Here is a 27,681-nt window from a genome sequence, read left to right as displayed (position 1 = left end):
CTTAGCGCCTTCAAAATAAGAGCTCAAGGCATATACTGTATAACAGCGCATAACAGGAACTTAACATCACAAAGACGAAAGCCCATAAAAATAGGTTGCAAAAGTTATTTAATAAGAAGCCAAAAAGTGCAAAAACAATAATGTTCGTGTTGGAGGAGTTGTGAATTAGATACACCTGCAGTCTGCAGGTGTACCTAATGTTGTGGCCCAGCAGTCATTCGCAACTCCTCCAACACGAACATTATTGTTTTTGCACTTTTTGGCTTCTTATGAAATAACTTTTTTAAATAGATTCAATCTTGCACGTGGAAAGTTTAAGTGTGGGCTTTAGTTGATACAACACTCTCGTCAGGGGTTGCCGTGCATTCTACGGCGGGGGTGCAGGAGGCGAGCCTCAGCCAGTGCGTCTTTTTCAGCCATTTTATGATTGCTCAGCACAAGAAATACGTTACACACATACAGTTGTTGACAAAATACACTGTACATTATATACCTCAGCTAACTAAACTATGGAAATGTATAATATAGTTCATATAGCAATACGGTCTCACTGCACAGCAGACCAGCAGTTAGCCAAGTCCGTCCATGTTGAGGCACTAAGTGACGTGCCTCAACTGGCTGCTGTTCACCGCACCGTCTCTTCTCAGTATTTGAACGGCAAATATGAAAATTCAGCGATTTTGAATAAAAATAATCTAAAACTGGTGAAGTTAAATGGAAAATAACTTTATAGTATAATCACTGGATACATTTAACAATTTAATATATATATTTTTCTTTTTAAATTTTTTTTCTTTTCTAGTGACTGCATGTCACTGATTTTATGCATACCTTGGGAAAATGTCTCCTCTTTAGTTTTGGGCATACATTAGGCTGCTAAGCATGCTCTACTTATATTCACCAGTATAAACCATTGCTAGAGTTGGTTTTAGTCCTTGTTTTCTGATAGTACTGACAAAAACCATATGATTGACATTTGTTGTGATATTGTACTTCTCCTTGAAAATAGCCTATTTTATGTGTAAAATGTGTTGGTTAGAGCAGTGTTTTTCAGCCACTGTGCCAGAGTGCACTAGAGTGCCGTGCAAAATGATGCAATTCCACCTAATTGGTCCAAAAAATATATATTTTGCAAACCAATAATTATAATCCGCAAATAATGGGTCGTTGTTGAGTGTCTGTGCTGTCTAGAGAGCTGCAGAGTAACCGTGTAATACTCTTTCATATCAGTAGGTGGCAGCAGGTAGATAATTGAGTTTTTGAGACAAGATAATTATTGACGCATGGATGGTTATGGTCGTAGGCGCCGATTTACATTTCTGCCAGTGGGTGCTCGGTGTGTGTGTATTAGTGTTGTCCTGATACCAATATTTTGGTATCAAAAGTATTTTGATACTTTTCTAAATAAAGGGCACCACAAAATAGGGATCTCCCGATCCGATATTTGGATCGGATCGGCCGCCGATATTTGCAAAAAAATGCGTATCGGTAAGGCATGGGAAAATACCGATCCAGATCCAGTTAAAAAAACAAAAACTCCACTCCGTGTTTTCCAACGCACCTATTTAAATAATACATTCCACTTTTCTGCTGCTCCCTATAATTTCCGTTCCGCATTTTCCAGCACACCTTCAACACATCCACAGGTCTGTGGATTCTCACGCAGTTGCTTTTAGCTGCTGGCATTACACGACAGGCTCTTCTCACTCTTTCCTGTGTCTCCCTCTCACAGACAGCAAGCGCACCTTCTTACACACGTCACATACTGTCACGTCATACGTCACATACTGTCACGTCATACGTCACAGAGAGGTAGCAGCATGGCTAACGTTAGCTGTGATGCTAGCGCAGCCGTGTGACCAACGCTCCCTCTAAGGTGCTCGCCTGTGCAATTGCGCACTGTTTAAACGTCCTCTGCGCATAGCAATTCTATGCCACGCACAAAAGCAAATAAAAAAATAAGCGCATAACAATTTTCGACACACCGACACGACAGAGAAAACAGTTTTCGTCATCATTGTTCAAATATTGTAACGTCTGTCGAGACGCTTATCTCCGTTCGGTGCCACACGTCCACACCATCAAAATGCCGAGGCAAAAATGTCCAGATCAACACCGTATGAAAAAATTAGTGATTTTTTTAGTTGTGATTTCCTTCTCTGCATGAAAGTTTAAAAGTAGCATATATTAATGCAGTATGAAGAAGAATGTTTTAATGTAGACATGCAAGCCTTGAAAGAAAATGTTGAAAATCAAGACTACATTTCCTGCAAATGGGTGCATTTCTACCCTATATTTTAACTTTAGATTTATTCTCATATCAAACTCTTTTGGCTGTCTTTTTGACACTTACATCCACACCCTGGATTATAAATAATGTAAATAATTCAATGTGATTATCTTGTGTGATGACTGTATTATGATGATAGTATATATCTGATAGTATATATCTGTATCATGAATCAATTTAAGTGGACCCCGACTTAAACAAGTTGAAAAACTTATTGGGGTGTTACCATTTAGTGGTCAATTGTATGGAATATGTACTTCACTGTGCAACAGAGGTGGGACCAAGTCATTGTTTTGCAAGTCACAAGTAAGTCTCAAGTCTTTGCCCTCAAGTCCGAGTCAAGTCCCGAGTCCAAAGTCAAGACTGGAAAGTCTCAAGTCAAGTCCTAAGTCCTGCATTTTGAGTTTCGAGTCCTTTCAAGTCCTTTTAACCACAGACTAATATATTAACACAGATTGTGTATGCTTTTCAAACGCTGTATTTATTTATTAAAACAAGTGCATTTTAAATTGCAGGAAAGAAAATTGTGCTGACATTGCACTTTATAATAGCACTATTAACCAGTCATTTTAAACATGAACTCATTCCTTTACAGAACAAACACATTGAAAAATAAAGTGCAAATGTACTTATTTGTACAAAAGTGTTAACATTGAAAAAACATGACATATACGTGAACATAACAAAAAAAGTTGTACTTTTTATATGTCAGGGCCCTATGCTGCATTGCATTTGCAAAAGACCAAATTAGCCAAGAGTCTGTCAGTCATTTGTGCACGATGGGGGCGTAGTATGATGCCACCATGGCTGAAAACTCGCTCCACTGGAGCACTGGAGGCAGGCACTGCCAAGACTCTCATGGCCACTCGGAACAGTGAAGGAAGAGTCTTCATGTTCAATGCCCAGAACAAAAGGGGGGGGGAGAGTTTTTTTGGGTTGGTGCACTACTTGTAAGTGTATCTTGTGTTTTTTATGTTGATTTAATTAAAAAAAGAAAAAAAAATTATTTCTTGTGCGGCCCGATACCAATCGATCCACGGCCCGGTGGTTGGGGACCACTGAGGTAAACAACCAACAGTATGTCAGAAAGCTAGCTAAAAGGGTACACATATTCATAATATAGTATACATTTTAACTGACCTTTATTTGACTATTTTTGTCTTTTTTTAGGTGGCTAAAATACGCGGTGCTGCTGACCGCCGTCTAACGTTACGTGTGATATATTGACTAACGTAACCCCGCTTAAAAAAAAATCACTGAACAAAAAGTATGAATAAGGTAGTGAACTGCAACAGATTCCCGTGTTTGCAATAACGTTATAGCGTTAGCAGTGAGTTTACAGCCTCACTGATTTAACTACACAGCAAATAAAAGTCACGTTACTTAGCCAATAAACGTTATCTTACATTCAAAACTTACCCTTCTTTGTGCAACTTCAAATGCCGGACGAAGTTGGAAGTTGTTGCCTCTCCATCAGTAATTTTGGAACCGCATGTGTTGCATACTGCAAACCGTTTTGTGTTGACCACCTCGTAATTTTTTATACCCAAACAAATTTATTTTAGGTATCATTTTTTGTTCACTGGCGTGTGGTTTGGACATGTCTTCTTCGTTGGTTGTCCTGCAATTTGATTGGATGAATGCTGTGTGATGAAAACAAAGTAGATCTAATTTGATTGGCTGTTGTACTGAGAGCACACCAGCTGACACACGCAACGCTGATAGACAAGTACACGATGAAAAATACGGAGCGCTCCCGAATAACTTTTTCATCTTTGGGTTTTGGGGAAAGTAGCAAGTCATGTCAAGTCATGTCAATTCAAAAGGCTCAAGTCCAAGTGAAGTCACAAGTCATTGATGTTCAAGTCTAAGTCGAGTTGCAAGTCTTTTTACATTTTGTCAAGTCGAGTCTAAAGTCATCAAATTCATGACTCGAGTCTGACTCGAGTCCAAGTCATGTGACTCGAGTCCACACCTCTGCCGGCTGCCACCTCATTTGAGTATAATTCCTAGTTTGTGAAGCCGTTCTCAAACAATGGCGATAAAAACTATTCTGATTCTATTGAGTTTAATTTTTTTCAAACATTTTCTGCTGGATTTTGTCAATGAAAAAAAAAAAAAGTGCCTTGGGTCAAAAAAAAAGGTTGAAAAATCACTAAAGGAAGCAACTATGATGACATACCTCATATCGCCTGAGGGGGGCGTTAAAGACACAGGTTAAAAAAAAAAAATACAGTGTTCGCTACAAAACACTTAAACAAATGCCCCCCCCCCCCAACCAAAAAAAAAAAAGAGAAGAGGAAAGTGTTTATTATAATGAAACATCACTTTGTGGCTAGGATAAACAAAACCTCTTAATTGATCTTTGGCCATCACGTCATCACGCCATTAGCGAGCTTTTTTTTTTTTTTACCCCCATTACACAACGCCAGAAGCTCGTATAAAATATACAAAATGCATGTTTATGTGTTTCTTTTCAACACTCTTTCTAGATGAATTGGCGATAAATTGCTTTGTTTGCGTCGTGAAAATTAACGTTGCCTGTCAGTCACTGTTTAGGGGCGAATGGATTGGCAATTAATTGGCGGGGGAACGGCCCCGCCCCCTTTTACACGCGCACGCGCACAGAAGACAAAAAAAAAAAAAAAAAAGTCACCAGGGGGAAAAACCTGTCCTGACACTCCCTGCGCGCGACAGGGGGAGAAAGTGGGCGTGGGCGCGCACCGGCGAGGAGACGCGCACAACGCGAGAGCGCGCGAAAGAGAGAGAGAGAGAGCGCGCGCGCGCGAGAGAGAGAGAGAACTATCCAAGCAAGCCAGTCCAGCTCCAGGCTTCATGTCCCCGTGAGTGACTCCTCCAGCCCAGGGAAGAGGAATTAACGGCGGGTAAGAGGAGAAGGAATATCGGCCATGGCGTTCACCTCCGTGTGGAAGTACCGCGTCCCCCTCGTCACCATCACCGTGGCTTGCCTGGTCCACACCGGTAAGACATTTCAACTCCTTTCCCTTGCGCCGAGCGTCGCCTGGCGTGCCTGTGCAAGTTGCGTTCAAGAGCAGAGGACTACCTGTGTGTCAAGTTGTGTTTCCGGAGGACGACACCTGTGTGTCGCACACTTTCTGTAGTGTTGGCTCCCTCGTCCTTGTTGTTGACACAGAAAGCCCCTTAAACGCTTCCATAAAGATGATACAAAAGTGAAAGGTTGACACTTTCTTTAAAAAAAATTTTTTTTTAGCATTGTGTGACGTTCACCTGAACGTGTCACGCTTGAATGTTGCCTTGTTGACCAACATTTGCATGGATACATAGAAGGGAGTTATTAGAATTGCATTGATATTGTTGTTAGAATATATACTTGCTTGGGGAAAAAATGCTGATAACAAAGTCTTGGATTTTTTATTTATTTATTAGAAAAATCTCTCTGTATGTTTACACTGCACACCAAATCAGACTATTAGCTCTCAAGTGACACAGATTGCATTTTTTTTGCAGTCTAAACGCTACAAAGTGCTTTAAATCTTGATTTTTTACGCATCGGATATGGTCCGCATCAGGAGGTCGTCCGAATCCGATCTGTTCAAATTGTGTCGTTTTTTTGGGTGAGCTACCGTATTTTTCGGACTATAAATCGCAGTTTTTTTCATAGTTTGGCGGGGGGTGTGACTTATACTCAGGAGCGACTTATGTGTGAAATTATTAACACATAATAATAATAATATTATTTAGCTCATTCACGTAAGAGACTAGACGTATAAGATTTCATGGGATTTAGTGATTAGGAGTGAGAGATTGTTTGGTAAACGTATAGCATGTTCTATATGTTATAGTTATTTGAACGACTCTTACCATAATATGTTACGTTAACACGTTCTCAGTTGGTTATTTATGCCTCATATAACGTACACTTATTCAGCCTGTTGTTCACTATTCTTTATTTATTTTAAATTGCCTTTCAAATTCTTGCTGTTGGCTTTTATCAAATACATTTCCCCTAAAATGCGACTTATATATGTTTTTTCCCTTCTTTATTATGTATTTTCGGCCGGTGCGACTTATACTCCGGAGCGACTTATAGTCCGAAAAATACGGTACATTACCTGTGTTTGCGGGGAAAGACGGAACTTCCAGTTTCGGTGAACAACGTCTTTTATCGGCAATAGTGCGCAAATAATAAACAAAATGTAATATATGACGATTTACTTTGATTCAGAAGAAATAGCGATTGACCGGAAAATGGTGTGTACACTGTGGCACATTTGCTTACATGTTACATACGTTTTTTACGCGAGTTGAAAAATAACGCTAACGTACAGTATAGTACAAAAGTTTGGACACACCTTCTCATTTCAATGCGTTTTCTTTATTTTGAATGACTATTTACATTGTAGATTGTCACTGAAGGCATCAAAACTATGAATGAACTCAAGTGGAGTTATATATGTACTTAACAAAAAAAAGGTGAAATAACTGAAAACATGTTTTATATTCTAGTTTCTTCAAAATAGCCACCCTTTGCTCTGATTAACGCTTTGCACACTCTTGGCATTCTCTCCATGAGTGTATGGCAAAGTGTTCGCTACTCGTCCATGTTGTCGTCCTTGTTGTTGACACAGAAAGCCCCTTAAACGCTCCATAAAGGGGAAACAAAAGTGAAAGGTTGACACCTTCTTTAAAAAAACATTTTTTTAGCATTGTGTGTCGTTGACCTGAACGTATCACGCTTGAATGTTGCCTTGTTGACCAACATTTGCATGGATACATAGAAGGGAGTTATTAGAATTGCATTGATATTGTTGTTAGAATATACAGGTAAAAGCCAGTAAATTAGAATATTTTGAAAAACTTGATTTATTTCAGTAATTGCATTCAAAAGGTGTAACTTGTACATTACATTTATTCATTGCACACAGACTGATGCATTCAAATGTTTATTTCATTTAATTTTGATGATTTGAAGTGGCAACAAATGAAAATCCAAAATTCCGTGTGTCACAAAATTAGAATATTACTTAAGGCTAATACAAAAAAAGGGATTTTTAGAAATGTTGGCCAACTGAAAAGTATGAAAATGAAAAATATGAGCATGTACAATACTCAATACTTGGTTGGAGCTCCTTTTGCCTCAATTACTGCGTTAATGCGGCGTGGCATGGAGTCGATGAGTTTCTGGCACTGCTCAGGTGTTATGAGAGCCCAGGTTGCTCTGATAGTGGCCTTCAACTCTTCTGCGTTTTTGGGTCTGGCATTCTGTATCTTCCTTTTCACAATACCCCACAGATTTTCTATGGGGCTAAGGTCAGGGGAGTTGGCGGGCCAATTTAGAACAGAAATACCATGGTCCGTAAACCAGGCACGGGTAGATTTTGCGCTGTGTGCAGGCGCCAAGTCCTGTTGGAACTTGAAATCTCCATCTCCATAGAGCAGGTCAGCAGCAGGAAGCAGGAAGTGCTCTAAAACTTGCTGGTAGACGGCTGCGTTGACCCTGGATCTCAGGAAACAGAGTGGACCGACACCAGCAGATGACATGGCACCCCAAACCATCACTGATGGTGGAAACTTTACACTAGACTTCAGGCAACGTGGATCCTGTGCCTCTCCTGTCTTCCTCCAGACTCTGGCACCTCGATTTCCAAAGGAAATGCAAACCAAACCAACCGGTTTGGGGTGCCATGTCATCTGCTGGTGTCGGTCCACTCTGTTTCCTGAGATCCAGGGTCAACGCAGCCGTCTACCAGCAAGTTTTAGAGCACTTCATGCTTCCTGCTGCTGACCTGCACACAGCGCAAAATCTACCCGTGCCTGGTTTACGGACCATGGTATTTCTGTTCTAAATTGGCCCGCCAACTCCCCTGACCTTAGCCCCATAGAAAATCTGTGGGGTATTGTGAAAAGGAAGATGCAGAATGAATGCAATTACTGAAATAAATCAAGTTTTTCAAAATATTCTAATTTACTGGCTTTTACCTGTATACTTGCTTGTGTTATGTGCTTGGGGAAAAAATGCTGATAAGAAAGTCTTGGATTTTTTATTTATTTATTAGGAAAAAAAGAATCTCTTTGTATGTTTACACTGTACACCAAATCAGACTATTTAGCTCTCAAGTGGCACAGATTGCATTTTTTTTTTTGCCAGTCAAAACGCTACAAAGTGCTTCAAATCTTGATTTTTTTACGCATCGGATATCATCAGGAGGTCGTCCGAATCCGATCTGTTCAAATTGTGACTTTTACGTCGTTTTTTGGGTGAGCTACCGTATTTTTTCGGACTATAAATCGCAGTTTTTTCATGGTTTGCGACTTATACTCAGGAGCGACTTATGTGTGAAATTATTAACACATAATAATAATAATATTATTTAGCTCATTCACGTAAGAGACTAGACGTATAAGATTTCATGGGATTTAGTGATTAGGAGTGAGAGATTGTTTGGTAAACGTATAGCATGTTCTATATGTTATAGTTATTTGAATGACTCTTACCATAATATGTTACGTTAACATACCAGTTGGTTATTTATGCCTCATATAACGTACACTTATTCAGCCTGTTGTTCACTATTCTTTATTTGTTTTAAATTGCCTTTCAAATGTCTATTCTTGCTGTTGGCTTTTATCAAATACATTTCCCCCAAAAATGCGACTTATACTCCAGTGTGACTTATATTTGTTTTTTCCCTTCTTTATTATGCATTTTCGGCCGATACGGTACGTTATCCGTGTTCGCGGGGAAAGACGGAAATTCCAGTTTCGGTGAACAACGTCTTTTATCGGCAATAGTGCGCAAATAATAAACAAAATGTAATATATGACGATTTACTTTGATTCAGAAGAAATAGCGATTGACCGGAAAATGGTGTGTACACCGTGGCACATTTGCATACATGTTACATAAGTTTTTTACGCCAGTTGAAAAATAACGCTAACGTACAGTACAGTACAAAAGTTTGGACACACCTTCTCATTTCGATGCGTTTTCTTTATTTTGAATGACTATTTACATTGTAGATTGTCACTGAAGGCATCAAAACTATGAATGAACTCAAGTGGAGTTATGTACTTAACAAAAAAAAAGGTGAAATAACTGAAAAAATGTTTTATATTCTAGTTTCTTCAAAATAGCCACCCTTTGCTCTGATTAACACTTTGCACACTCTTGGCATTCTCTCGATGAGTGTATGGCAAAGTGTTCACTACTCGTCCATGTTGTCATCCTTGTTGTTGACACAGAAAGCCCCTTAAACGCTCCATAAAGATGATACAAAAGTGAAAGGTTGACACTTTCTTTAAAATTTTTTTTTTTTTTAGCATTGTGTGACGTTGACCTGAACGTGTCACGCTTGAATGTTGCCTTGTTGACCAACATTTGCATGGATACATAGAAGGGAGTTATTATAAATTGCATTGACATTGTTGTTAGAATATATACTTGCTTGTGTTATGTGCTTGGGGAAAAAATGCTGATAACAAAGTCTTGGATTTTTTATTTATTTATTAGGAAAAAAAGAATCTCTCTGTATGTTTACACTGTACACCAAATCAGACTATTTAGCTCTCAAGTGGCACAGATTGCATTTTTTTTTTGCCAGTCTAAACGCCACAAAGTGCTTCAAATCTTGATTCGGATATGGTCCGCATCAGGATGTCGTCCGAATCCGATCTGTTCAAATTGTGACTTTTACGTCGTTTTTTGGGTGAGCTACCGTATTTTTTCGGACTATAAATCGCAGTTTTTTCATGGTTTGTGACTTATACTCAGGAGCGACTTATGTGTGAAATTATTAACACATAATAATAATAATATTATTTGGCTCATTCACGTAAGAGACTAGACGTATAAGATTTCATGGGATTTAGTGATTAGGAGTGAGAGATTGTTTGGTAAACGTATAGCATGTTCTATATGTTATAGTTATTTGAACGACTCTTACCATAATATGTTACGTTAACATACCAGGCACGTTCTCAGTTGGTTATTTTTGTTCACTATTCTCTATTCATTTTAAATTGCCTTTCAAATGTCTATTCTTGGTGTTGGCTTTTATCAAATAAATTTCCCCCCAAAATGCGACTTAGTTAAAGTTAAAGTAAAGTTAAAGTTAAAGTACCAATGATTGTCACACACAAACTAGGTGTGGCGAAATTATTCTCTGCATTTGACCCATCACCCTTGATCACCCCCTGGGAGGTGAGGGGAGCAGTGGGCAGCAGCGGTGGCCGCGCCCGGGAAACATTTTTGGTGATTTAACCCCCAATTCCAACCCTTGATACTGAGTGCCAAGCAGGGAGGTAATGGGTCCCATTTTTATAGTCTTTGGTATGACTCGGCCGGGGTTTGAACCCACAACCTACCGATCTCAGGGCGGACACTCTAACCACTAGGCCACTGAGTAGGTATAGGGGAACGTTGGTCACACGGCTGCGCTAGCATCACAGCTAACGTTAGCCATGCTGCTACCTCTCTGCTCGGGGAGGACGTATACGTATGTGACGTATGACGTGACAGTATGTGACGTATGTCGTGACAGTATGTGACGTGTGTAAGAAGGTGCGCTTGCTGTCTGTGAGAGGGAGACACAGGAAAGAGTGAGAAGAGCCTGTCGTGTAATGCCAGCAGCTAAAAGCAACTGCGTGAGAATCCACAGACCTGTGGATGTGTTGAAGGTGTGCTGGAAAATGCGGAACGGAAATTAGGGAGCAGCAGAAAAGTGGAATGTACTATTTAAATAGGTGCGTTGGAAATCACAGAGCGGAGTTTTTTGTTTAACTGGATCTGGATCGGCATTTTCCCATGCCTTGCCGATACGCATTTTTTTTGCAAATATCGGCGGCCGATCCGATCCAAATATCGGATCGGGACATCCCTACTCCTGAGTATAAGTCGCACCCCCGGCCAAACTATGAAAAAAACTGCGACTTATAGTCCGAAAAATACGGTAATTAAATATCTGCTTGTCACCTTGACTTACGATTTCAAAGCAAGTTATCTATCAATTTGTACGTAGAAAAATCAAATAACCAAAACCATAGGCAATAATATAATTAAGGGGTTTATACTTTTATATTCTTACATTCACTGTTACAAGCATCGCAGCCATTACTGCGATGTGTGGCCCTCCATGAAAACAGCTGAAAAAAAAAAAAAAAAATCACATTTTGAAAGAATCTGATTTGGTCCACTTTGTGTAAACGTAGTCTACGGTTGTTTACCTCTGGCTGGTATTGTGTGCTTATCTGATCATTTCTGCCTCGGTTGTTGTTTCCCCATCATGTTGCGTTAGCCTCGATGCGGGGAGAAGGTCAAAAGGTCGCTTCTTGCTGCCAATTGTCTCTCTGGTGCACTGCTCCCAGATCAGCTGCTCTCCATATAGCTTGTTTATTGACTGATTTCCCTTTCTGAGTGTTTATATGCACGGAGGCGTTTGTGTGTGTTGCGTATGTGTGTGTCTGTGAAATTGCCTGTGTGTTGCATTTAAATGTGGCCCCCGTGTCGCCGGCTTTTCTTTTTGGTGCGTGAGCAACCTCTGCTGTGGGCTGCTCACTGATCACTGTCATTAATCTAGACACTGACAGGGGCCAGGAGAGACGGGGAAGGTTGGATGGCGCATGGAAGAAGATGCCTTATATGCATTGATATCGTGCACTGTACTTCTCGGCAGAAACAATCTGGAAAATGGGCCAAAGAAGGGAGGTGATGCAGGGTTGTAATGGCAGCATGGAGATGGACATTTTGATTGAATGGATGCTTGGACAAATCTGTGCAAAATAGTCCCCTTGCAGCTCTCTTTGTAAGAGGGCTTTTTGTCAGATCCCCTCCCCTTCTTTCGGGTCACAAAGTCCATATAGGGCTCGTATTTTGCAATGCATTGTGGGGCCAAGGTAGCCATTTATGTTGGCCAAAGCTTTTGTTTACATCACAAGTGTCAACCTCAAGGCCCGCCACTTCATCTTACTTGGCCCCTCGAAAGCCTGGAAATAACATGCATCAATAAAGTACTGTAACTTTTCTTACTAAATGTATTTTTTCTTTCTGTTTTGTGAGGAAAAAAATATATGTACTCCATGTAATCGCAAATTATGTTGACTTAAATATTGTCGAATTACGCAAAAGTATATTATCAAACTGTTATGATCCACTCATAGTCTAAGTTTTTCGAGTCACTTTTCTGTTAGTTTTGGACTCCTTTAGTTCCTGTTTATGCACCTCTGGCTACGTATTAGCTCACCTGCCTCTTGTGTTCGGGACGCACACCTGTTTGTAATCAAGAGACATTATTTAAGCCTGTCTTTGCTGGCTTCTTTGTTTGCGTCACACTACTGTTACGTAATCTTTGCTTGTCTCCTAGCCCCTGCTAGTGATCTCTGGTCTGTGCTAAGTAGTAGCCTTAGCTTCAGGTGCGATCGGCACCTTGCTCCGTCAGTTTGTTTTCTGTTTTGTACCTCTTTGAGTGTTAATTAATTTACGATTAAATCATGTTCCTACCTGCAAGTCCTGTCCGGAGTCGTCCGTTTGCATCCTGGGAGAACAGACCTCGCAGTAAGCTGCAACCCCAATGTAACACAAACATTCAAACCATTTTTTTAAATAGAAGTAAATACTTATAATAATGATTTCAAAGCAAGTTATCCATCAAATTGTGCTGTTTTTTTTTTTTCATTTAGAGAAAAATGCTGTAAAAACCACAGTAAATTTCACAATTTTACCATGAAATCTATCTTTTACATTGCACAATTTGATGGATAACTGGCTTTGAAATCATTATTATAAGTATAATACACCAAAACATCTACAGTTGTTGATTTGTGTAAAAAAACAAACAAACAAAAAATAGTGACAGAGAATAGAACAAGGATGGACAATTCAACCCTTAACTCAACAATGAGTAGATGAGTGTTATGTGTGTGTATATGTGTAAATAAATGAACACTGAAATTCAAGTATTTCTTTTATATATATATATATATATATATATATATATATATATATATATATATATACAATAAAATAAATATATATATATATAGCTAAAATTCGCTGAAAGTCAAGTATTTCTTATATATATATATATATATATATATATATATATATATATATATATATATATATATATATATATATATATATATATAAATACTTGACTTGGTGAATTCTAGCTGTAAATATACCCCCCCCCCACCCACCTCCCGAAATCGGAGGTTGGCAAGTATGGTATATAGAGACTAACTTTGACTATTGGAGCGTATATCGTACCTCAACAAAATGTAGGCTCTTGGGCAGGTTATCGCATTATTTAAAGCAGGGGTCTCAAACTCAATTTACCCGGTGGCCGCAGAGGTATAGAGTCTGGAATAACTTTATTAATTAAGAAAACCACTTTAACCCACAAAACAAGAACAAATAAAACAATTTGTGCAGAGGAAGTCAGGATTAATGGCTACAATGAGCATGTTTTTGCAGTGCACAGCTTTTCAAAGTTGGGTTTGAAGCACGATACTGCATGATACTGATAAAGCATGTTCCCCGGGGGTCACATGTGACCCCCCCTCCACCCGCCCCACTATTTTGAGAAGAACAGTTTTAGAGTGACAGGTTCCCATAGAGTCAAAGAGATGTGTGGCCTTGTGTTGTTGTTGTTGTTGTTGTTGTTGTTGTTGTGAACCTTAGCAGAGGTGGAAAGAAAGACTTCACAGTGTGTCTGACGGGCAGGCCTGAGGGACACACACATGCAGACGCACACACACACACACAAACACACACACGCACTCATGCAAATATGCGTGTACGTGCACACTGTTTTGTCAAATGAGGTAAAATGAAGATCATTCCAGCATTTTACTTGCCAAAATGTCCTCACAAAGAGTACTGTCCTATAAGGTAAGACATCAAAAACACACACACACACACACACACACACACACACACACACACACACACACACACACACACACACACACACGTTATTGTACTTGTTACCTTTTTGAGCCCTCCGAAAAATGCCGACCTCTTTAGGACCACCATTTCTAGATATATAAAGATGTGTATTTACAACATTAATAATATATACAAACTGTGCACATATAAAAAGGTAAGCTTTTTGTAAATGTTAATTTTTTTTGAAATTTTTGTTTGTAGTTGGTTTTTAATCTTCATTATTTACCTCGTTAATACAGTATGTCTCTATATGCATATTTATTTATTTTTCAATTTCTTACACACACTTGTTATTTCATATGTTGACCACAGGGGGAGCACTTTTAAAACCGACACACAGTCTATTTTAAACAAATCCCTCCTTTTTGGGTCCACCCTAATTTTGATAGATTTCACCACTAGGGGTGCAAATGAGATCTCAATTTTTTGTTTTTTTGTAATGTACTTAAGGCCGATGACAAACGAGTCATGGCGCACTTTGGGCAACGCAACTGTAGAAGCTAACTGTTTATGGCCACTATAGTCTTAGTACCGTAGTGTTCATCCTATGGTCACATATGGGACGCAGGTTGTCTCAAGTCAGCACCGAAAGTCGTAAAATCAGCTGTTCACCTGGCTGTCATGTCTGTGTTGATCATGTTTTTGTTTGGCCGTGTGCTGTTTGTTTTTTGGACACTTTCTTAGTTCCTGGTTGTTCACTCCCTTGTTTTGTTTCCATAGCAACCCATTAGTTTTCACCTGTCATGTCGCGCACCTGTTTCACGTTTTGAGCCACGCACCTGTTGTTAATCATGTCTGTGTTATTTAAGCTTTTCATTTTCTGTTGGTCAGCCTGGCGACATCACATTTATGCTCTGCACACTTTACCATCACTCTGCCTTTTGTTTATACCTTTTTTGAGCTTTTTGAGTTAAAATATTAACCATGTACTCACATTCACGTCTTGCCCGAGCCAACTTTCCATTGCATTCTGGGACAACAAACCCCAAGGACCAAGTCCTGACACTGGCGGGTTTTTTCGGGGATGAATAGGAAAATCCTTCAGCTGCCGTCTTGTTTGATCATATATTGCTGCCTATGTCAATGTTTACTTTTGTGTGCACATTAAATACAAAAATCCTGACTTTGTTCACGGACTCTAGTATTTGGCTCTCTATTAGATGCAATGATTTTTCCCGTATTGGGACCATGGTTTATGTCCTAACTTGTTCACCGGTCCTCATATGGACCGTACTTTTCCTTGTTGATGCCTCAAGAAGGGCAGGAAAAAGCAAACAAACTGGCAGCTCAGGTGCCCAAATTTTACTGTAAAATTGCAGTTTTTTTTATTTACAGTAAAAAAAACAAATAACAGTAACTACAGTAACATTCTAGCAACTGAGTTACCTTTTTTTTTTATCATTGTTATACTAATAATAATGATTTCAAAGCCAGTTATCCATCAAAATATGCAATGTAAAAGTAGCAATAGATTTCATGGTAAAATTGTGAAATTTACTGTGGTTTTTACAGCATTTTTCTCTAAATGAAAAAAAAAACAGTACTTTTTTTTTTACTGTAAAAATCTGTGCTGCTGTTAGGCATTTACAGTAATACACCGAAACATCTACAGTTGTTGATTTGTGGTTAAAAAAAACAACCAAAAAACCCAAACTGGCAGCTCAGGTGCCCAAATTTTGCTGTAAAATTGCATTTTTTTTAAATTTACAATAACAAAACTAATGTAAATTTTACAGTAAAATTCTGGCAGCTGAGCTACCTTTTTTAAACCAGGGCAGATATACAAGAACACGCACGCACACACACACACACACACACACACACACACACACACACACACACACACACACACACACACACACACACACACACACACACACACACACACACACACACACACACACACACATTCTTGTATTTCTTACCTTCTTGAGACCGCCAAACAATTCCTCCCCTTTAGGACCACCTCTTCTAGATATATAAATATTTGTATTTACAACATTAATAATATATGCATACCATGCAGATAAAAAAAAGGTAAGCTTTTTGTTATTTTTTTGGAATATTTTGTTTGTAGTTGGTTTTTCATCTTCAATATTTACTTCAAGTTATTACAGTATGTCGCTATATACGTATTTATTTACTTTTTTAAATTAATTTTGGCCAACGGGGGAACATTTCAATTTCTTCACACACTTGTTATTTCATATGTTGACCAGAGGGGGAGCACTTTTAAAACCGACACACAGTCAATTTGAAAAAAATCCCTTCTTTTTGGGACCACCCTAATTTTGATAGATTTCACCACCAGGGGTGCAAATGAGACATTCTCTATTAGATGCAATGGTTTTCCCGTATTGGGACCATGATTTATGTCCTAACTTGTTCACACCTCCTCATATGGAAAGTACTTATCCTTGTTGATGTCTCAAGAAGGGCAGAAATACAATAACACACACACACACACACACACACACACACACACACACACACACACACACACACACACACACACACACACACACACACATTCTTGAATTTCTTACCTTCTTGAGACCTCAAGCTTTAAGTTAATAAATGCCAAAATGTATCTACAAAGAAATAAAGGTCCCGAAGAGTGGGATGTCAAAATTTGTGCCTGCCACACACACACACACACACACACACACACACACACACACACACACACACACACACACACACACACACACACACACACACACACACACACACACACACACGGTCTAAGGTGGTGAAATTAGATCCTTGCATTAGTTTTGCCAAAATGTATCTACAAAGAAATAAAGGTCCCGAATAATGGGATGTCAAAAGTTGTGCCTGCCACACACACCTGAGCCCGACTCACCGAACCCCTAGGGTTCCGTCGAACCCAGGTTAAGAACCACTGATATAGAGACGAAGTGTAGTAAATAATGAAGAATTAAAAAAACAATTATAAACAAAAAAATGTAATAATTAAATATAACTAAAAGCAGCCTTTTTCTCACAATGTGTCTGTGGAGGGGGGCGTGGTCGGCGCGCCTACTGCGGGAAGGGAGTGTGTATGGCTTGGCTTCGAAGCCCAGCTGGCAGGTGAGTAGATTGCCCAGCTGGGGCTGGTTGTCTAATCACCTGTCGCCTTTATCAGCAGCATCCGAGGCCATGAGGGCAGATAACACACACACACACACACACACACACACACACACACACACACACACACACACACACACACACACACGGTCTAAGGTGGTGAAATTAGATCCTTGCATTAGTTTTGCCAAAATGTATCTACAAATAAATAAAGGTCCCGAATAGTGGGATGTCAAAATTTGTGCCACACACACACACACACACACACACACACACACACACACACACACACACACACACACACACACACACACACACACACACACACACACACACACACACACACACACACACACACACACACACACCTCAGTAGATCACTGGCTAATCCAGAGAAGAAAAGCTCTGGGCTAACATTTTGTGGCCACACACTAAAACAAATGTCACAAACTCTGCCTCCTCTGCTCGCCCACAATTAATAGCTCCCCCCCCCCCCCCCATCCCTTCACATCTGTATTCTCCCTCCCTCCCACCTCCTGGCGGCCATCCCTCTCTCCCGTGCCTCCATTAGCACCTGGCTTATCACCGTGTGCATTAAATCACCTTCATTTGTTTATTTGAAAGCGTGCAATGAGAGCCATCCGTTTTGGGCTTGTTCCCCCCCCTCCCTCCACCCACCCCAATCATGACGCTTGGCCCCCTTCCGGGTTCCGGCACCGGAAAAACGACGCCTTTTGTGGGATGAGATTTGAATAGCAATTACGGCGGATGCACAGCGTCTCCAAGCATGCTCGCCGCACATTTATGTAAACATTTACGTGCGTGGCTTCACGGCGCCGCTGCTTATGCGGAGGCGGCGCGCAGGTTGCGTCACGGGAGTGGAAATCGCCCTCCTTTCACTTCCACATTGTGCTTGGCTTGCCACCTCGCCGTCTTTGTTCTTCATGCACTGGCAGTCGTCAGCGTAAGCCAAGGTTTATCCTTTGATCCGAACCTTCGGAGGATAATTCGCCCACAAATAAACTTGTCAACAATTTAATGAAGAGGAGCAGGGCCGGCTGCGAGCTTCCCCCTTTGCCCCGCCGTCTGCTTCAGTTCAAGGCATGGACCTGAGACTCCTACTCAAGAAGGAAATGCACTACCTGCATGGTTTGGATCAACTGATAAAGGGCCCTGACAGGCTGTCGCACTCTCCCATAAGAGCCCCGTAAACAAATTAGACTCTTTTTGCCACTCGGCTCATTGTGGGATGGCTCTTATTCCCTCCTGAGGATTTTATGGCTCGATTACTCAGAGGCAGAAGGTCCTTGCTTCAACATTTCAAGTGCTGCTGATGTGTTTTTGTGGGATTCTATCCCCATCCACCACGTCCGTCTCCGCTGTCCTCCATCATTGTATTTGTGTCACTGAGAAGACTATCAAGCAAACCTGACTACCGTATTTTTCGGAGTATAAGTCGCTCCGGAGTATAAGTCGCACCGGCCGAAAATGCATAATAAAGAAGGGAAAAAACATATATAAGTCACATTTTTGGGGGGAAATGTATTTGATTAAACCCAACACCAAGAATAGACATTTGAAAGGCAATTTAAAATTAAAGCTGCAAGCAACGATGGACGGGACCGACTTTGACGGCACATAAAATCCAAACCGGAGCAGTAATTACAACTCTTTCGTCAACTTTTAATCCGAAGGGTTCAAACTCTCTCCTGTGCTAGTTTGAAGCAGACACGACAAACGCGCTCAGAGGACATAATGTTTAAAAAAAAAGGAGACTGTTTTGACCCAACTTTTGTTTTGAAGGGGGAATTGCAAACTTCCTGTTGATTTTTGCTTGGGGTTGTCAATGAATGACATGTAGGTCTAAATGAGACCTACGTAGAGGTTTTTGTTTCATGTCTCTAAGACACGGACGGGTGCTCACACTTTTTCTGCAGGCGAGCTACTTTTCAATTGATCAAGTCGTGGGGATCTACCTCATTCATATATATAATTTATATTTACTTATTTATGAAATATATGTTTTTGTCAACAAGTTAAAGGTGTTTAATGATAATACAAGCATGTTTAACACATACCTGCCAACTACTCCGGTTTTCCCGTAATTCGTACGGTTTTCATCAACCTATTCCGGGTTACGGTTGCAGTGATAAAAAATACGGTTTTTCATTAATTAAAAAAAAAAAAAAGGGTGAAAACTACGCGAATTGCACCTTGTGCAGACAAGATTTTTCGATCGGACACGGAGGAATTAGCGATGTAAAAGACCACGTTGGGACAAAAAAACACAAGTCTAATGCCGTTGCTAGCGATACAAGTGGAAAACTTTCAACGTTTTTCGTCGCCCAAACAGATTCTTTGGATGTGATAAATGCCGAAGTTTTATTTACGGAGGCAATAATTGAGCATGGACTTCCAATCGCACTGGCTGATCACATGGGACAGTTAAATGTTTGTAATGCAACCTTTAAAAATCATTACGCGGTGATCGCGGTCCCAAAAATAAACTTTTCTTGCATGATAATGTCCAGAAAAACTCACTTTATATTACTATAGAGTCCTTTTAACGAATGAGTTTGATGGTTTATCACAAACCTTAAATGAAAGAAGTCCTTTGTTCTCCTGCAGCATGCATGCACTTTGGCCTTGCTTCGTGTTTGGTGCGCAATCTTGTCGGCTGTATTTCACAGCACATCTTTGACAACTTGAAGTGGCATAAAACATTTAAAACAAGTCCAAGTTGAAGAAATCTTGTTAAATGTTGACAGCATAACTACCAAAATACAGAAGTATGTCCTTAATATTTTTGCAGTGCTATTTCTGTTGAAAAGTTAAAATGATTACATTAGAGATGTGATGTGCCACTTTTCAAGTGTCTGATGGCTTAAATTATTTTTCATTCATTTTGAATTCTTTTGAAAAGCTTACAAAAAAACTACATTTGAATTGTAATTCCATGCTATTGACAGGACTATTAATTTTAATGAAGTTAGCTTACCATGTTTACAGTATGATAATTGTGATAGAAATGTGAATTTTAGGCACAGAATATTTTTTACAATTGAACAAGGCAGTAGATTATACAAGCTTGGACAGAAAGTTAATAATGACACCAATTGTTTTTTAAATGGAATTGTTTAGTACTGTTTTACCATTTGTTTACTGTAAAAAGTGTTTATACTGTTTATACTTTCAATGAACAAATTGAAGTCTTGTGAAAGGTTGACAGGATAACTGCCATTAACTGTCAAAATAATTTCAAACTATTGAAGTTAGCTTACAGAATAAACATGTCAATCAACCCATATGATTTTTGCTGTAATATTTTTGTTTTGAAAAGTCACTGTGACTGATAGAAAAGTGATGGTTTTAGCAACATTTTAACCTGTCTGAATGCTAATAATCATTTTGCGTCGGGGGGCGAAGCCCTGAACCCTCCACCAGGACTTTGTCCTGGACCTACCGGGGCCTGCGGCCCCTGGACCCTGGCTACTAGGTTTTTCTGATTTCAAAAGTTGGCAGGTATGTTAACACATATAGTTAATATTGTTAATAAGTTAAAGGTGTTTAATGATAATACAAGCATGTTTAACACATATAGTTAATATTGTTAACAAGTTAAAGGTGTTTAATGATAATACAAGCATGTTTAACACATATAGTTAATATTGATAACAGCTTAAAGGTGGTTAAAGATAATACAAGTATGTTTAACACATATAGTTAATATTGTTAACACGTTAAAGGTGTTTAAAGTTAATACAATCATGTTTAACACATATAGTTAATATTGTTAACAAGTTAAAGGTGTTTAATGATAATACAAGCATGTTCAACACATATAGATTCCTTTCTTTCATGAAGACAAGAATATAAGTTGGTGTATTACCTGATTCTGATGACTTGCATTGATTGGAATCAGACAGTGGTGCTGATAACGTCCACATTTTCGAATGGAGGAGAAAAAAAGTCCTCCTTTCTGTCCAATACCACATGAAAGTGGTTGGTTTTTGGCATCTTATTTATCCAGCTTCCGTACTCTTTTGTATACACTTTACAAGAAATACATTGTCGGCAAACTCCGTAGCTTGCTAGCTTGTGCACGCCAGCTTTCTGAGACTCTTATTTTGTTAGCGCAACTGTGCAGTCGGTCTATGGAGTTTTGACGACAGGTACGGCGCCAGATTCTGTTGAAATAAAGTGTTTCTCGCCTTCCTGTCGGTAATTTTAATGAGCTAAATATGTACATAAAGTGTTGTACTTATATTCCAACTCCGCGTTCTTCTTGGTCATCGCCGCTGCCGCCGTCACCCCCCTGCCCCCCGACCACACCACCACAAATAGATGCCTGTCCTGTGGGAAACACTGAGGTCTAAGTGAGACCTACATAGAGGTCTGTGTTTCATGTATCTACGACATTCCTACTAGAAGTTACAGGCAGTTTTGTCTGAGTTTTCTTCCTAGGAGCAGTTGTGTCTGGGTTTTCTTCCTCGGGGGCGCTAGAGCGCAATTTTGAGTTTTGGTTTTTTTTTTTTTTATTAGATCGCAATTTTTGCCAGTCCTGATGTGTGTGTTCAGTTTGGTCATTTGAAGCATGTTAAGGGGGTCAAATTACAGCTCAAAGAGGCAAAAGTGACTGTTTTTACAAAACTTTTGTTTTGAAAGGGGAATTGCAAACTTCCTGTTGATTTTTGCTGAAGGATGTCAGGGTATGAAATCTAGATCTAAGTGAGACATACATAGAGGTTTTTGTTTCATGTCTCTATGACATTCCTAGTGGGAGTTACAGGCAGTTTTGTCTGTGTTTTCTTCCTAGGGGGCGCTAGAGCGTAATTTTGAGCTGTGGGGCTAGGTTTTTTGATTAGATCGCAATTTTCGCATTGTCCTCCATCATTGTATTTGTGTCACTGAGAAGACTCTCCAGCAAACCTGACTATTTAACCATTTTTAAACTTTGAATGATCCCCTGATTTTACAAAAGTAACTTTTTTAATGATAGGTCTGAGAGTAATGCGTCCCCGGAGAGCACCAAATGTAAAAAAAAAAAGAATCAATAATCTCATTTACTTGTTTGCTCCACTTTTAGCAGAAGAGGTGCTTTTGAAGTTTTTCTTGAAGACATGATGGAAAAATACCCTTCCTCGTGGTCTCATGAATTATGCTGATTGGTTGTTACCGCTTTGTATGTAACCAATCAGATGGTTGTGTGGGTGGGACAATGCTGGGTGCTGAGACAGAGGCAGAAGAAGCAAAGCAGCTTGTTAAGACTTTAGCTTAGAAACTCGTTCGGTACACCTCCAAACCGAACCGAAACCCCGTACCGAAACGGTTCAATACAAATACACGTACCGTTACACCCCTACCGTGTAGGCATGGCGGAGATATTTATAAAAAAATCTTGCCTTCCTTCATACATCCGCCAAACGATTCGTTTGGAATTCATCCCATTAGAGAGGAATTATCCATGTTTTGTAAAGCCATTGTAGTCCAACGCCTACAGACCGCCTACAAAACGGCGCATCCTGAAGAGACGGTTAGAAAGCGGCTTGAAGATGGTCTGTAAAACATAATCTATGCAAACATTTCACCAAAGAACCAGCATTGCATGTTATGTAGACCACAAGGAAGTGTTTTAAAGGGGAACATTATCACAATTTCAGAATGGTTAAAACCATTAAAAAGCTTCAAAGTGCCTGATTTTAACCATCGTTATAAACACCCGTCCATTTTCCTGTGACGTCACATAGTGAAGCCAACACAAACAAACATGGCGGAAAGAACAGCAAGCTATAGCGACATTAGCTCGGATTCAGACTCGGATTTCAGCGGCTTAAGCGATTCAACAGATTACGCATGTATTGAAACGGATGGTTGTAGTGTGGAGGCAGGTAGCGAAAACCAAATTGAAGAAGAAACTGAAGCTATTGAGCCATATCGGTTTGAACCGTATGCAAGCGAAACCGACGAAAACGACACGACAGCCAGCGACACGGGAGAAAGCGAGGACGAATTCGGCGATCGCCTTCTAACCAACGATTGGTATGTGTTTGTTTGGCATTAAAGGAAACTAACAACTATGAACTAGGTTTACAGCATATGAAATACATTTGGCAACAACATGCACTTTGAGAGTGCAGACAGCCCAATTTTCATCAATTAATATATTCTGTAGACATACCCTCATCCGCGCTCTTTTCCTGAAAGCTGATCTGTCCAGTTTTGGAGTTGATGTCAGCAGGCCAGGGAAGCTAGGGTCCATAGGGGGTTTAGCTCGCTCGTCTGCGGGAACAAACTGCCGCCATTGCTTGCCGTGCTAGCGAGGTCCTTTGTCCCTGAATTGCTCACACACTCCGGCAGATTCAATGGGGGTCTGGCGGCACATTTCTTTGACTTTATCGTTGGAAATGCATCTGCTTTGAGTGTCGCAGGATATCCACACATTCTTGCCATCTCTGTCGTAGCATAGCTTTCGTCGGTAAAGTGTGCGGAACAAATTTCTTGCCACTTTCGTATCTTTGGGCCACTGGTGCAACTTGAATCCGTCCCTGTTCGTGTTGTTACACCCTCCGACAACACACCGACGAGGCACGATGTCTCCAAGGTACGGAAAACAGTCGGAAAAACGGAAAATTACAGAGCTGATTTGACTCGGTGTTTGAGAAAATGGCGGATTGCTTCCCGATGTGACGCCACGTTGTGACGTCATCGCTCCGAGAGCGAATATTAGAAAGGCGTTTAATTCGCCAAAATTCACCCATTTAGAGTTCGGAAATCGGTTAAAAAATATATGGTCTTTTTTTCTGCAACATCAAGGTATATATTGACGCTTACATAGGTCTGGTGATAATGTTCCCCTTTAAGACGTTGCACGGTAAGTCCAACAATACAAACACAAACATGAAGATCGTTCTGACTTGAAAGAGTTTCAGTACATTTGCGTCCAAGTTTTGCCCTCATGGAGAAGTTTAAGGCCTCAGAAGACTGAAGGTTCTGTGATTGATGAGCAGACACAAGTCGGGTAATTGAAGGCTTCTTTCTCCGTCGACCATCCGTTTAATTGTCAATCGGTTAAACTTTGTGTCACCCTCATCAGGCCGCCGCTAATGCAGAACCACACATTATGGCCGCCACCTCATCTCCTTGCCATTACTAATCCCTGGACAGCACAGATTGCGATGATCATAATGGTGATCTATGTCGTCCCTATGTGTCGCTCGCTGAGAAATAATGGCTCGACACCGCCCCCCCGTCCTCCTAGTTTAGAACTTTCCGGTCCAAGTTTTTGCCGAGGACGTTACAGTCGAGCAGTTTTGTTTCTGTCTGACCTGAGAGCAAAAAAAAACGAAAGCTCGTTTCTTGGTTCCGGGCTATGACCTGTTGTCGTCTGAATCAGCAATTTCTCGCCCATTCCCATGCATCTGGGTTTGTAACCGGCAGAGGTGGGTAGAGTAGCCAGAAATTGTACTCAAGTAAGAGTACTGTTACTTTAGAGATTTATTACTCAAGTAAAAGTAAGGAGTAGTCACCCAAATATTTACTTGAGTAAAAGTAAAAAGTATGTTGTGAAAAAACTACTCAAGTACTGAGTAACTGATGAGTAACATACACACACATATCATATTTATATATATATATATATATATATATATATATATATATATATATATATATATATATATATATATATATATACTAGAGATGCGCGGATAGGCAATTATTTCATCCGCAACCGCATCAGAAAGTCGTCAACCATCCGCAATCCACCCGATCTAACATTTGATCAGAACCGCATCCGCCCGCTATCCGCCCGCACCCGCCCGTTGTTATATATCTAATATAGACGATGAGACTGATCCAATGCAGCACAGACATTCGCGTGCCACGCTGTCACGACCCAGACGCACACCAGTGCGCAATCATATGGGAGCCGCGCTGAGCGCACCTCCAAGCGCGTCTCGCTGCCGGCGACGGCCGGGTATATGGGCCCAACGCTCCAGCGCCATCCATTGTCAGGGCTAGTTGATTCGGCAGGTGGGTTGTTACACACTCCTTAGCGGGTTCCGACGTCCATGGCCACCGTCCTAGCTGCTGTCTATATCAACCAGGGTGAGCCCCACCCCTTTCGTGAGCGCACTGCGCGCGGAGTGACCCCTGTTACGCGCCCCCGTCAACAGGGGTGGCGGGCAGGTAAGCTGCGCGGGCGGAGCGCGCGGAGTGACCCCTGTTACGAGCCCCCGGCCACGGGGGTGGCGGGCAGGTAAGCTGCTTACCTGCTGCGCGTGACGCCGGCCGCGGCGAAGGCGGACGAGGCGGGGTGTCGGTGCGGTGGGCGCGGTGGAGACCCTGGACGTGCGTCGGGCCCTTCTCGCGGATCGCCTCAGCTACGGCTCCCGGTGGGGCCCTCTCGGGGGAAGGGGCCTCGGTCCCGGACCCCGGCGAGGCGTCCCTTCTCCGCTCCGTAAAAGTGTCCATCTCTTTTCTTTTTCTTCTTCTGTTGTGGCATATGCAGCAGGTGCCTGCTCGTTTTTCGTATGTGGGTAACAACATTTAACTATGTATATATATTTACCAATTGGTTTAACTGCCACCCGCCTGAATCTATTTAAAATCTATTTTTTTTTATTTCAAACGCCCGACCCGACCCGCGGATAAAATCTAATTTTTTAAAATTTCATCCGCCCGATCTGCGGATAATCCGCGGACTCCGCGGTTGTGCCCGCAAACCGCGCATCTCTAATATATACACACATTTATATATATATACATATATATATATATATATATATATATATATACACACACATATATATATACAGTTTATAATTTATATTTATTTATTTTGCCGTTTTTGTTTACATGTTAAAGGTGTTTTAATGAATATACATGCATGTTTAACACATATAGATTCCTTTCTTTCATGAAGACAAGAATATAAGTTGGTGTATTACCTGATTCTGATGACTTGCATTGATTGTAATCAGACAGTAGTGATGATAGCGTCCACGTTTTCAAATGGAGGAGAAAAAAAGTTCCTCCTTTCTGTCTAATACCACATGAAAGTGGTTGGTTTTTGGCATCTTATTTGTCCAGCTTCCATATTCGTTTTTATACACTTTACAAGAAATACATTGGCGGCAAACTCCGTAGCTTGCTAGCTTGTTTGCGCTGGCTTTCGGAGACTCTTGTTTTGAAAGCGCAGGCGCGATGGAGCGGCACTTTTTTTGTGAAGACAGGAACTGTGCAGTCAGTCTTTAGGCTTTTGACGGGATGTACGGTTGAAATAAAAAAGGGTCTTTTTTCCTTCACACTTTTGATTGATTGATTGAAACTTTTATTAGTAGATTGCACAGTACCGTACATATTCTGTACAATTGACCACTAAATGGTAACACCCCAATAAGTTTTTCAACTTGTTTAAGTCAGGTCATGTGACCGCCTGGCTCTGTTTGATTGGTCCAACGTCACCAGTGACTGCATCTGATTGGTGGAACGGAGTGAACGTCACCAGTGACTGTATTTGTTGAAACGCAGGCACTATGAAGGTCTGTCTGACAGACCAAAACAAACAAAGCGTGCATTAACAGATCGATAAAAATTAGTAGCGAGTAGCGAGCTGAATGTAGATAAAAGTAGCGGAGTAAAAGTAGCGTTTCTTCTCTATAAATATACTCAAGTAAAAGTAAAAGTATGTTGCATTAAAACTACTCTTAGAAGTACAATTTATCCCAAAAGTTACTCAAGTAGATGTAACGGAGTAAATGTAGCGCGTTACTACCCACCTCTGGTAACCGGTAAACATCCAGTCCTTCTGGCAGTTATTCGGAGATCACCTCTTAAGGATGTTTAAGGTCTGTCAGAGATGAATGGAGGGGGAGAAGAATGGAGAATCCACAGCATTCCTAGCTGCACAGTTTCCATGACTTGTTTCACAGCCAACCTTGCTGTTGTGACACCTGTTTCCCCCTCCCTTTACCCTGCGCCGATAACACGAATAGACATCAGCCTCCTGCAGGAACACCGGTAACCAAGGTGATTATCCTCGCTTACCCGCTGTGATTGGACAAGGGGAAGCTGATTGAGCCGAAAAGGCCAAGTTCCTCAAATTGAAGGAGCTGGGATCTGTGTACTCTTCCCAGAGCAAAGGCTAATGCACATTTTGAACTGGAGGACTCGACGGAGAGGTAATGAGGTGCTCATCTAGGATAAGAAAGGGACTCCCGTAAAGCACGATATCCCCCCTCGCCTTCTGGGGGCCGGGGTCTGTGCGTCAGAAGAGGCCGGCTGATGAAGAGTGACCGGGCATGGCCTGCCGAGGCAGGGACTGATGAGGTCAGAGATGGTCGGCTTGGCTGGGCAGTGTATAAAAGAGTGC

At 40.8% G+C, this 27,681-nt stretch overlaps 1 protein-coding gene across 1 annotated transcript in view; it reads left to right on the top strand.

Moving 5' to 3' along the window:
• Positions 1-5,026: 5,026 nt before the first annotated feature.
• Positions 5,027-27,681, top strand: part of cadm4 (cell adhesion molecule 4) — a 794,682-nt gene continuing 772,027 nt past the window's right edge. Inside the window, exon 1 of the mRNA XM_061958781.2 lies at positions 5,027-5,272. Coding sequence (XP_061814765.1) covers positions 5,200-5,272 — 73 coding nt within the window. The 5' untranslated portion in view covers positions 5,027-5,199. The remainder of the gene's footprint in view (positions 5,273-27,681) is intronic.

The sequence above is a fragment of the Nerophis lumbriciformis genome, linkage group LG04 (assembly GCF_033978685.3).
Source record: "Nerophis lumbriciformis linkage group LG04, RoL_Nlum_v2.1, whole genome shotgun sequence".
NCBI lineage: Eukaryota > Metazoa > Chordata > Actinopteri > Syngnathiformes > Syngnathidae > Nerophis > Nerophis lumbriciformis.
The sequence above is the reverse complement of the archived record's forward strand: the minus strand, read 5'-3'. Positions and strand labels throughout refer to the sequence as shown.